At 37.0% G+C, this 13,517-nt stretch overlaps 1 protein-coding gene across 1 annotated transcript in view; it reads right to left on the reverse strand.

Moving 5' to 3' along the window:
- lrp1bb (low density lipoprotein receptor-related protein 1Bb) overlaps positions 1–13,517 on the reverse strand; it is a 373,072-nt gene that overhangs the window by 188,832 nt on the left and 170,723 nt on the right. Inside the window, exons 19-21 of the mRNA XM_016288691.1 lie at positions 7,718–7,798; positions 6,191–6,361; positions 1,384–1,563 (exon numbers count right to left, since the gene is read on the reverse strand). Of these exons, the coding sequence (XP_016144177.1) occupies positions 1,384–1,563; positions 6,191–6,361; positions 7,718–7,798 (432 nt within the window). The remainder of the gene's footprint in view (positions 1–1,383; positions 1,564–6,190; positions 6,362–7,717; positions 7,799–13,517) is intronic.

Consider the following 13,517-nt stretch of genomic DNA (forward strand, 5'->3'; position numbering starts at 1 on the left):
ATATATATATATATTTTTTTTTTTTTTTATGTTAACAGTTCATATTTTTATTAAGTGCTTAATATTTTTTTCTGGAAACTATGATACTGTCTTTGCAGGATTGTTTGATGAATAGAAAGTTCAAAAGAACATAATGTATTTGAAATAGAAATTGTTTGAAACATTATAAATGTATTTCATGCCTCTTTTGAACAATTAAAGTGCATCCTTGCTGAATAAAAAAACTTTAACAGTGTACTTGTACACTTTGCAAAATTGAAAACCAGTGTACGGCAGTCGGGTTTCCTTGTGTTCAGTCTACATCCATGATCAGATAAACAGGTGAACACACTTTAGTCTGTTTCTGAGCCTGTCAAAATGATATGGGATTTGGCATTCGGTGTGTGGTGCAGTGGTCTGGAAAGTGTGTATGCTGCTGCTTTTTAGCACATTTTTGACATCAAAAGGAATAGGAACAAAACATGAACAATTCTTGAGCTCTTTTATGGCTTGGCTGTAGATGTCTTTTCAAGGCAATCATTTACAATTAGGGCGACTGCTACATCAAAAAGCCCCATGTTGATTGATTTCACTATGGTCTGAGTGGAGAAAAAACTTCTGATAGATACAAATTACACCAAATATGTTCAAAAGAAACACAGAAAGCTGAATTCTGCACATAATACTTTTTTGTGTAGAGGTGAGATAATTTGTGTAATTTTTTCCCCAATACATTCAATATGCTCCTCTACCGCAGCTTAATATGCAGAAAAAAAATTGCAAGTGAGCTATAGTATTTGTAAGTTTGTTTCTTAATAAGTGCAAACACTGTTTCTCTGTGGCGTTAGGAAAAATGTACTCTGTTTGTTCCAGCATCCAGTCCAACACCAGAGCCAGAGCTGCAAATTAGGGACTGGACTGTCAGTTTGACTGACCAATAGCAAACTCAGTAATACATTTTCCATTTATTACTGCTAGCAGCACAGAAATTACCTACCTCACCTTTTTAGTTTAATGTCATAGCTAACTCTGAATATGGAACAGTGACGCTGCTACCAAAATACACCTCACTGTGAAATACAAATCATTCCAGCTCACACCATTCATCTCAGCCGTTCTTCATAAATACGAATTGTAACATACAGAGATATTGCAAAGGATTGCACCATGTAACGAAAAACAGGCTGGATTTATCATCCGACACAATTAGCAAGAGGCAAAGATAACTGAAAGCTCAAGGATGGCATTGTGGTATAAAATATCACCCGCAGCTTCACAGAATTTAACAGTTTTGATATACGTTATACAGAACACAAGGAGAAAATATAGCTGTAGGTCAGCGCATGAAATAAATGTAAGGTCAGTACAGACTAACTGGTTTTGAGGAACACCTGGTAGGCATACCTGAGCTTTTGCAGGTAAACTTTGCCTGGGGATCACACATTCTCTTGACGCCTTTGCAGTTTGTTTCATCACTGCCGTCTTCGCAGTCTTTATCCCCATCGCAGCGCCAGCGCTCGGGGATGCAAGTCCCATCAGCACGGCAGTGAAACTCCTCTCCACTGCATTCCACAGGAGGCAAAGCTGGACATGACACAAAAAAACTGAGATCGATCCTGGGATATTCTGATTCCCAAACAAATGACTCTAATGAGTTATTTTTTAGTGAATCAAACAAGTATAGTTTGACCAGGTCCTGAACTATAATGAGTTGGCTCTTTCTAGTAAATAAAACATGTACAGTGACCAGTGTAGTTCAATTTCTGAACAGATGACTCTAATGAGTGTTTTTTTAGTGTGAAGAAACATTAAGCATGACCAGTGTAGTCCAGTTCCATCCCAAATAACTCGAATGAGTCAGTTCTTTTTAGTGAATCAAACATGTACAGTGTGATCAGTACTCCAATTCCTGAGTTGATACTTTTTTTTTTTCAATTCCTGAACAAAAGACTCTAATGAGTCGGTTCATATTTGTGAATAGATCACAAAGTGTGGCCAGTGCAGTCCGATTCTCTTAATAATTTATTATAATCAGTTAGTTCTTTTTAGTGACTCAAACACATACTGAGCGACTAATTCTGTCCATTTTCATAACAAATGATCCTAATGAGTTCAACAAATTACTCTAATGAAACAGTTCTTCTTTTTATTGAATCAAACACATACAGTCGACCAGTGTAGTCCAATTCCTGGACAATTTACTTTAATGAGTCAGTTATTTTAAGTGAATAAAACATTAAAGGTGCCATAGAATGCAAAGGTCTACACAGAAGGTATGTGGCTTTGGTAAGGGAAAAAAATCTCCAGAAACGGTTTTACATGTCCATTTACAACCCTAGGATTTGTCCCTAGAATGAAATGGTCTGTTTTTACCTTATTTGGAAGGGTCGTGAATAATAATGCTGAGCTCTGCTCTGATTGGCTGTTTCGCAGTGCGGCTCAATGTTGAGCTCTGCTTTCATTGGCTGTTTCACAGTGCGGCTCATTTCAGTAGCTCAAACAGCAGGAAGGAAACACAGTGAAAATATATATTTCAATACTTTCTCTCGCAGTTATATCGTTGGGTAATTATACTGTATATAAAAGTATATTTGCTTTCCGTGCCTTTCTGAATACAGACACCAACACATCCCTGCACTTCACATCCCTTGCACAGCCTGGAACATAACATTTATTTCCATGATCTGCCATTTTCGCTGTTGTCCTCGCTTGTTTCTTCACAATACCTGCAGAACTTCTGATGATTTGGCTGTGCAGGTCCGGCTGGCTTCGAACACGGGCGGGTATATGCAAATGTTGGGGGCGTAACTATTAGTGGTCCCGAATGTAACGTCACAGTTGGTGTTATGTTCTGATTCGTCTATTTTTCAGTGGTCTTTTGAATGCACAAGATTTACATAAGAAGGAGGAAACAATGGTGTTTGAGGCTCACGTTATGTTATTTCTATGTACAGAACTGTTATTATTCAACTATGCCAAGGTAAATACAGTTTTCCATTCGATGGCACCTTTAAACTGTGAGACGGTGTAAATTAACTGAATTTATGCCACTTCTAATTTTATTTTTAAATTATCAACTGCCAAAGGAAGAACACTTTTCTAACAATATTTATTACTTAAAAGTACTAAAAGAATCCATAATGTCACTGCTAAGGATTAAAAATAGCAAGGTAAACAGAAAAGAAAAGAAAAGTTGTTAAAGCTCACAGACACTCTCACTTCAAACTACTTCAACCAGCCTTAATAATGTTAAACTGGCAGAGTTTTATCAAGCATACTTCAAGATTTCCTCTTGTCACATTAATAAATATTTAAATATTCTCTCCGACACTGGCAAAGACTTTAAGTGTCTGTGCGCTTCAATACAAAGGACAGGGGCGAGATTTTCTTAAAGAGTAAGACGACCACAAAGGAAAAGTCTTTCATACTGTAGCCTGCCTCAAATTTCTGATTCATTCTCAACCCTGACAATTGACAGGAATTAAATACATACTTCAAAAGCATGTTTATACACCAAACCCACCTCAATCCCGTCTGCCATTAAACAAAACAAATGGCCTCCTCAAAAAGACAGCTGGTAACATTACGAACCCTTAAAGATTAAAGGGCCCCCTCTTTGCTCAAGGCTAATGCTGAGAGTTACCAGTGTCTCCTCCACTTTACACATACAGAGCATGTGTTATACAATGATCTGAGCCCTGCACTGGGAGGATACGAGTCGGACAAACCCTCAGAGACGGACAGGAGCTGAGGACCTCCATCAGGAGCCCGTTTGATGAATGGCTACAACATTTCTGTGACAAGCTGGTGAGCTGAAAGCATTGGAGGACTCTGCCTCAGCTTTCAGAGGTAATTACAGCAGATTAAAAGATTCAAATCTGTAAGGTGGTTCCCTAGTGATCTTAGATGAGATTAGATCTGTCAAGTGAAGAAAAAGAGAGAAAGTTTTAAACTTGTGTTCCTTAAATTAGGGACATTGCACCAAGGCAATTACAAGCAAGACTTGACTTGATCGCTATCGTTCGGCTCTTTGTTAGTCTGCTAATTAGTCGTGTTAAACAGATTCTCTGGGAACCACTCGGTAAGTTGGTTAAGTTGTTTGTGTATAGAAACGAACACAAATGCATTTTTAATTAATGTAACAGAGACATTTGACCTCTCTAAACGCTATTTGATTACTCTGATGCTTTTATTGGCCATACACTGTAACTAGGGACAAGTACCTACGTACTCAGAAGTAATAGTAACGCTGTAGAGACATTTCTGAATCATCAAGGTCAAGACTTTTTTTTCAACTATTTTAAATTCAGTTATAATGGCATATTGGGCGATATCTAATTGTATGATTAAAGTTTGTGATTTTCAGTCTGTGGCAGTCACATTGCTCAGATACTTTGCTTTACTGTATACTATAATGCCATTTATGGCTCATTTGCATTTTACCATAATTTCTGTCATGACAACTCTCTGAGAGTAGCGAGACTTGCTACTGCCAATATATCCCAAGACATGACGCTGTGAACATGTAAGAGATACTGCTGCTGCACATATAACATATATGAAATAAACTAGGGCTGGGTTTTGACACAAATTTCACAATTCGATTTGATTCTCATTTACAAGCTTGCGATTCGATTCGATTCAATATCGATTATTTTGGATATATATCAGGTACAGCAGGCTACATGCCAAATTTTCTCAAGGAAAAAAATCTCTCGACTAATGCTGTAAAATATACATGAGTTGGTACTGCATTACTATAATATTGAAGTTACACTTTAAAATTACACTTATAATAATAATAATATTTCTACTTCAATTCGTTTTTTATATAAACATATTGGTGGCTGTCATAAAAACTTGATGGATTTATTAATTAAACATTGAAGAACAGTAACATTTATAATGAATATGTTATTTGGTGCATATACAGGTGCATCTCAATAAATTAGAATGTCGTGGAAAAGTTCATTTATTTCAGTAATTCAACTCAAATTGTGAAACTTGTGTATGATGCACCTGTATTTAGCAAAATGCCCCTCTCTACAATAAATTTTTCTATCTGACTAATGAGTTTATGGTCACCGAATATGCTTTCTGAGGTAAATGTGACGTTACGTGACATTGTTTACAAGCCGTTATATTGACGTCTTTGCGAGGCTGAAACACTGATTGAGCGATTACATGAGACAGGATATGGCTTGTAAAGTTATACTCTTTCTTTTAACTTACCTTCGGATGTTTATTCATGTTTATTTTGTGCTGAAGCTGGTATTAATGTGAAGAAGATGATCAGTTCACGTGCGCCTCGCGCTGCCATGTCTGTTGAACTGAGGCGCTACAGCGATCTGTTACTTCACATTAAACAGCACCAAAATGGCATTTATTGTTTGAATACGGCAATACAATGGACAGAATTTGAAATCTGAGACGCTGTTTCATATTAAAAGTACCAAAGCGCAATGCTTATTGCGATATATTGGATGGGAAGTGCCCTTTCAACGTTCCGTCTATTAACTGAAAACAGGCTAGATTAATTGATTCTTGGGATTTAAGAATCGATATCGTTCCGTAAAAATGAGAATCGATTAATATCGAGATATCGATATTTTTTACCCAGCCCTAAAATAAACCCCATATATAACATAGATGAAATCACTCCACAGCAGATCTATACAGGTGGAGCTGGGGAATGTGGATGGTTTCTGAAGCTGCAACTGCTACAGCAAGCACTAGTATTTAAATTTTGAGTAGCAAGCTCATTGGCTGCTGATACGAAAATAAATCAGTCAGCTGCAGCATGTGAATAATGATGTCATTATGTCAGATTGAGTTAGAACCTATCAGACAGCGCCATCTAGAGTTTCCAGATTTATTTATATGCTATTTTACTATTTGCATTTCTGGTTGGATGCTAAGTATATTTTACTGGGTCTCTATTATGCATAATGACTTTGAAGTTGAATCTAATATAACCAAAACTAGATGGTGCACAAATGATCAAATTAATCAGAATGCAGGAGCCTTCACACAAGTTTTTAAAAATGGATCAAATTTTGAATTTAAAAATGGTGCTCACAGAAGATGCAGTTGAAAATATATCGATCTGATGCATTCTGTGCATACCAACCAAAAATAACAGCCACATGGTCCATGCCAAAAAGAAAAAAAAAGAAACACATAAGGCAAAGAGAGAACTGTGATGTCCTACCAGGGGCAACACCAGCACAAGTCACATTTTCATCACTGAAGTCCCCGCAGTCGTTGTCCCCGTCACAGGCCCAGTGGTCTGGGATACACCGGCCGCTGGTGCACTTATACTGACCATTAGCACAGGAGTGGACGCAGCCTGCCTCATCACTGTTGTCTCCACAGTCATCATCTACACTCACAAACACAGTACAGTCATGCAGAATAACTTAATTCATTACAATAGAAAACTTTTGACAGTATCACGTAGACATACAATACCATTTAAAAGTTTTGGTGGTGTATTTTTTTTTAAAGAAGTCTTTTATATACAAACAGCAAGCCTGTTCTTATTAGATTAAAAAATACAGTAAATACAAAATAAATACAAAATGTAAAATAATTGTTTTCTGTTTCAATATATTAAAAAAAGCAATTTATTTCTGTGATGGCAAAGCTGAATTTTAGCAGCCATTACTCCAGTCTTCACGAGCCTTCAGAAACCATTCTATAATATGCTGATTTTCAAGAATAATTTCTTAATATTATCAATATAAAAAAACTGTTGTGCTGCTTAATGTTTTTGTGAAAACCATGATAAGTTTTGTCTCCCCCCCAGGATTCTTTGGTGAATATAAATGACAAAATGAAATAATTTGTTTATAATTTATTTGAAATAGACATCTTTTGTAACATTATAAATGTCTTTGTCACTTTTGATCAATTGAATGCATCTTTGCTCAATAAAAATATAAATTTCTTTAAAAAATGACTTTAATTTCTAAACAGCTGTGTATATGGTAGGGTGTTTTTCATCATGTATTGTCACACAGATTGCGTTTCTCCATCAAAATACAATAAAAAATAAATAGATTTTATGATCGTCATACACTTTGGTACCAGAAAATGGCACCTTTTCCTTAAGGGGGTCTTTAACCCTGTTGTGCCTCATGCTTTGTTGCACAATACTAGGAACTGAAATGATAAAACAGAGGACAGCACCACAGGAGATTTTCAAACAAGAGTCTTCAGGGCATCGAATTACGCCAAGCCTCATTTTGTGCTAAAAAATCAGCAAGGTATCCGAAGGCCCTGACCCTGGATAAGAAAAACCGCCTCCATATGCTGACCTTGGCTGAACACTCTCATTTGAGGACAAAAAAGAGGAGATAGAAAGAAATAAGAAAAACAGATATAAAAAGAGCAAGTTTTATTGTTTTTGATGATCGAGTGCTGCACGCAGGCAACAACGTATTGCAGACCTTGAGGGCCAGCAATAAATTATAGAGGTTGTTATTTTACACCCTCCTTGATCTGAAATGGAGATATTTCAGATAAAATAATCTGTGAATATTTAATGGTTATTAATGTGATGAATTTCTTGTGCGACAAAAAAGACTGGACAGTAGGATCAATGGACTTAATTGAATTAAAGTGTCTGGCTTTCTTTTATCAGCTCCCGAGAAAATAGGCTAATACATCATAGTGCTAAATGGAAGAGCAAGTAAAGCAAATGGTAAAGTATTTTCTTACTTCTGGATACACTTACCTGAGTCACAATGCCACTTCATGCTAATGCACCTCCCATTAGCGCAGCTGAACTGGCTGAGAGCATCGCAGGTAGGGAACGCTGTGAGAGAAAAGAAAGACCGTGAGAAACGTTCGGCGCGATTCTTAAACCCCGTCCAATACATCACTGTCTCTTTGATACACTGGAGAAGCAAAGCCATTTTTCATTTAGCTTTTAGCTTTGAGAAATTGCAAAATAAGTTTTTCCTGGCACAGATTGCCCTGTCATGCTAATAGATTAAATTTGGAGGCTCTTTTGTCCTCAGGAAATTTAATTGTTTCTTGCAAGTTTGGGGGCGAGCTTAAATCAGTAACTATTCTCTTGCGGTGCACTGCATTTTTTTTAACACAAGTCATACCACTGAGGTTTAGTGCCAGTATTGCGGAAAACGAAACACCCTGAAGGTCATGTGAAATGTCACTAAATTATTGCTATTTTGTTGCTAAGGTTAATGAAAAGAAATCACAAACAAAGGGAAAACGAGACCTCACAGATGCAGTGGAAAACAGTCAGAGGCAATAAGAGCTCGCCAGGAAGCAATAACACACCAGCTATGAGATAGCATGGTTTGTGCGCTTTACTACAGCGTTGATTTAAAGATATCAAAAGGTTATTGTTTCAACATTATGAATTACTGCAGGTTTTGCTATTAACCCGTGGATCACGATGCCTTCGGGTGAAAATTGACTTTTTTTAGGATACAGATTAGTTTATGGAAAAACCCACTGGCGCATACACAAGTTTTTTGATTAATGCAATTTGCACAAGCTCATAAGTATCTTGTTTTGTACCGCATTAAACCTTTTTGTGAATACATCAGCGCTCATATGCGTACAGGAAAGTGACATGATACGCAGTGAAGGAACAACATCTGTTTCTCTTTAAAGTGTCTCTCAGCTCAGTCAAACACACAGTCTACCAGGTAGTATGCGTATATCCACAGATGAAACCATTTTCAAGTTATCAAAGGTAATTATAAGCGTGTGATCGTACATTTGTTTTAGTGAATGTTTTTGATGTTTCTCATACTGTATGTCAAATATTCTCATGTCTTCTAGCTGTAATTGATTGTGGACTATGCAGACATGAAAGTATTATTATGAGTAATCATACAAATAGCACACCACAACCAATATATATTTTGAACATGAACATGGATAGTTTCCTTGGAGCATCTTAGGCTTAAGTGCTGTTTTAATGGGCACAATGTTAATAACTCATGACTCATAGCTTGAAGGGATTGAAGGAACAAGCTTCTCGTTATAGAATAGATCACAGTTCATACATTTACATATAAGTGTTCAGAATGTGTTTTAATCAAGACAGTCCTCCCTCCCTCTCTCTCTTTAATTATTTATTTATGAGTGGAGAGTCAAGAACAACATGCATGAAAATGTGCATATTTAAAATTAAGCATATTTATGTTCCTTCATTACAGAACAATTAAAGAGTCGTCGAAATATGGCCATATTTATAATAATTGGGTTTAAACCTGTGAAAATTAATGCTAAATTAAGCAACAATTGCTTGAATATGAGCATAGGCATCATTCACTATTTCTTATAAGTGATTTTGCTCCACTGGGTGACATCTCCAAAACACCAACAGTTGTAAACTGAGCATGTGAGATTTCAGAAATAACAGATCCCATGGGTTTTCCTGAGAAAATTACTTTTAGAGAATTGTACTTTCCTCCTCACAAATAAAACCTTTGCCGGCACAAATAAGAACTCTTAGAAGTCAGTGGAAACACATAATTCGAAGTGTTGCTAATCTAGGAGAGGACTGTTACAAGTCAAGATTACAGGTGAGTCAACAAATAAAAGAAAAAATAGTTGTGTTTGAACATTTATTCCCAGAACATATTTCTGTTATTGTTGACAGAAGTAAATCCTACTTCCAAATTTTACAACAGAGTGTTCCAGTCCCCTGACTTTGGCAATTACTACTTTCAACATCCAATTTTCACAATAGATCAGGTTCAACAACAAGCAGGGAGACTGCAGGGTAATAACTCTGGCCACTGAAATTTGATTTGAAGGGGAAAAAAATTACTTATACGAATTTGTGCCATAGACAGCGGCAGTTCAAGTTATTTTACTGCCGCTGTAAAATATCTTAATATATATCTTAATATATAAATATCTTAATATCTTTTAGATTATAAAACAATCCTATCTGGAAGTGTTTTCAAGATCACCAGAGTTGCTGTCCAATAATGGAAATAGAAGCAGAAATTCATATATGAAATTACTTTTTTTTATTTAATTTTTTTCAGTATAGTCTCATTTCCAAAACACTGAAGTACTAGACAAGACATGATCCTATTCATCCATCAACAGTTATTGTTACTATTCTTCCCTTCAAACGAAAAGTGTAACACTGAGACAAAGGGCTTAATATATATATATATATATATTTTTTTTTTCCATATTAAAATATATATTAATATTATTAAAAAGTATATGTACTAGTATATACTGTACATATTTATTACATAAATATCAATATATCAATTTGATAGATACAATTTAATAATTTTACATTTTGATTAATTTAAAGGGGTCCTATTATGCTCTTTTACAAAGTCTTGATTTTGTTTTGGGGGTGTACTCGAACAGGCTCTCATACTAGGTTGTTTGAAAAACACATTCTTTTTCACATATTTTACATTATTACTGCACCTCTCTCCCCAGTCTGGCATGAATGGCTCGAATGGTTCCTGTATCAAATGAAGACCCGCCTTCTGAAATACGAAATGTGCTGTGATTGGTTAGCTGGGCCAGTGTGTGTTGTGATTGGCACCACTCGGCGACTGGTCGGGAAATGTCACGCCCCTTACCATAGCCGCCTGCGAGCTTCAGTGTAAATATTGCGTCAAAATCAAATCAATTTGAGCGCGATTTAAACCCGGATGATTGTAACCACTCTAAGTTTGTCTGCCTTGTCTGCTAGCGTGTCTGCGACATAGTGATAACACGCGTTGCCTTCTCTAGTGCAGCTCAACCAGGTCTCATCCCATTCGTCGCTATTTGTGATATCACAAATCCCGGAAAATATGCGTTGTAGCCCAAACGAGTAGTTCGTTGTAGTTTTTGAAAAGTGATTTCTTTTAAATAAAATATCTCCTTTTGAATTGAACTTTGAGCTTTGCAACATTAGCAACAGCAACATTACAGACTAGCTAAAGTTGAAAAAGTGAAAAAGCACAATAGCACCTTTTTAATAGTAAATTTTCACATTTTGTGTTGTGCCAAACCTGACACATCATATGCAGAGTTGCCAAGTCTGCGTATTATACGTGACTTTGGGCTTCTTTTTTGTAAAGTTGAAAAAAATCCCGGGTCGCGTTTTTTTGGGGCTTATTTTAAAAAATATGGTTGCTTGTTAGGGAAATATGACAAGCAACTTAGTTTCTTTAGCCGTATTCTCCAATGCATTGATTGACACACTGTCTGCTCACAGTTAATAACCAACCAGGCGTGCATATCCCGTACAATGACGTAACTCACTGATTAACCACCATAGTACGAGGCATTGTTGTGGAAACTAACTAGCCAGTCATGAGTATGTTTTCCGAACACGGTCGCATATCCGTCATTTGAACCACATTAGTTCAACAATTTAGGGCTGTTTTTAATGACGTCACACGCAAGTGGTGGAGTAATAACTTCTGCTAATTCATTGATTTGAGATCTCTGAAATGCTGCTGTATTGAACTTGGCACCTGATGACTAATTTACTATGTTTTGTTCCCTGTCATTTTGCTTTATGTGATGTTTGATTTATCGCGGGTTTCCTCTTACGTCACACTCCGGGGTTCCCTTAGGCATTTATGCACATGCACAATCTTCAAAAATGGAGCTTATTGAGGATGCGCTAAAATTTATAGATTAAAATGTATATATATTTCAATTGAAAGGAAGACATAGATTGTACTGCATGTTAGCTTGCTTATTGTGCCCAAAATCATAATATATTTAAGTCCATATGTCTTACTAACAAGAAACTATGCTTCTAACCACAGGTCGAGAGCTGTAGTTCCTACCACGTAAGTGTCAGCACCACTCGGCGACTGGTCGGGAAATGTCACGCCCCTTACCATAGCCGCCTGCGAGCTTCAGTGTAAATATTGCGTCAAAATCAAATCAATTTGAGCGCGATTTAAACCCGGATGATTGTAACCACTCTAAGTTTGTCTGCCTTGTCTGCTAGCGTGTCTGCGACATAGTGATAACACGCGTTGCCTTCTCTAGTGCAGCTCAACCAGGTCTCATCCCATTCGTCGCTATTTGTGATATCACAAATCCCGGAAAATATGCGTTGTAGCCCAAACGAGTAGTTCGTTGTAGTTTTTGAAAAGTGATTTCTTTTAAATAAAATATCTCCTTTTGAATTGAACTTTGAGCTTTGCAACATTAGCAACAGCAACATTACAGACTAGCTAAAGTTGAAAAAGTGAAAAAGCACAATAGCACCTTTTTAATAGTAAATTTTCACATTTTGTGTTGTGCCAAACCTGACACATCATATGCAGAGTTGCCAAGTCTGCGTATTATACGTGACTTTGGGCTTCTTTTTTGTAAAGTTGAAAAAAATCCCGGGTCGCGTTTTTTTGGGGCTTATTTTAAAAAATATGGTTGCTTGTTAGGGAAATATGACAAGCAACTTAGTTTCTTTAGCCGTATTCTCCAATGCATTGATTGACACACTGTCTGCTCACAGTTAATAACCAACCAGGCGTGCATATCCCGTACAATGACGTAACTCACTGATTAACCACCATAGTACGAGGCATTGTTGTGGAAACTAACTAGCCAGTCATGAGTATGTTTTCCGAACACGGTCGCATATCCGTCATTTGAACCACATTAGTTCAACAATTTAGGGCTGTTTTTAATGACGTCACACGCAAGTGGTGGAGTAATAACTTCTGCTAATTCATTGATTTGAGATCTCTGAAATGCTGCTGTATTGAACTTGGCACCTGATGACTAATTTACTATGTTTTGTTCCCTGTCATTTTGCTTTATGTGATGTTTGATTTATCGCGGGTTTCCTCTTACGTCACACTCCGGGGTTCCCTTAGGCATTTATGCACATGCACAATCTTCAAAAATGGAGCTTATTGAGGATGCGCTAAAATTTATAGATTAAAATGTATATATATTTCAATTGAAAGGAAGACATAGATTGTACTGCATGTTAGCTTGCTTATTGTGCCCAAAATCATAATATATTTAAGTCCATATGTCTTACTAACAAGAAACTATGCTTCTAACCACAGGTCGAGAGCTGTAGTTCCTACCACGTAAGTGTCAGGACCTGTTTTGTTATGTTTTGCCCCTGTTTCTGTTCCTGTGTTCCCTTATTTGGTCATGTTCGTGTCCTCGTTTATTTAATTAGTAATTCTGTGCACCTGTGTTTGGTTATTGTCCAGTGTTTATAAGTTCTTGTCTGTGCATTTCTCCTCGGTTGGGTCTACTTGTTGTGATCGTCATCCTTGTGCTCTGTTTCCCTATTGGATCATTAAAAGACTCTCGTTCTGTAAAATCTCTGTAACGTCTCCTCGTTTCCTCGTGCCCGTGCTCCAGCGTATTGTGACAGAAGACCTGACCGAATACAGTTACCTCCATGTGTCTATCCTCCCTTTTTTCTTAGTGTTTTTGTTTCCGTTGTGTTTCCCCTTATGGATCCCTTCACCCGCATGGGAATTCCTCCTTCTCCTGCTGGAGCAGGGGGACAGATCTCTCGAGGACCATACGAGACTGTTCCGGCT

This window comes from Sinocyclocheilus grahami, unplaced genomic scaffold, assembly GCF_001515645.1.
Source record: "Sinocyclocheilus grahami isolate Dianchi unplaced genomic scaffold, SAMN03320097.WGS_v1.1 scaffold233.1, whole genome shotgun sequence".
NCBI classification, from domain to species: Eukaryota; Metazoa; Chordata; class Actinopteri; order Cypriniformes; family Cyprinidae; genus Sinocyclocheilus; species Sinocyclocheilus grahami.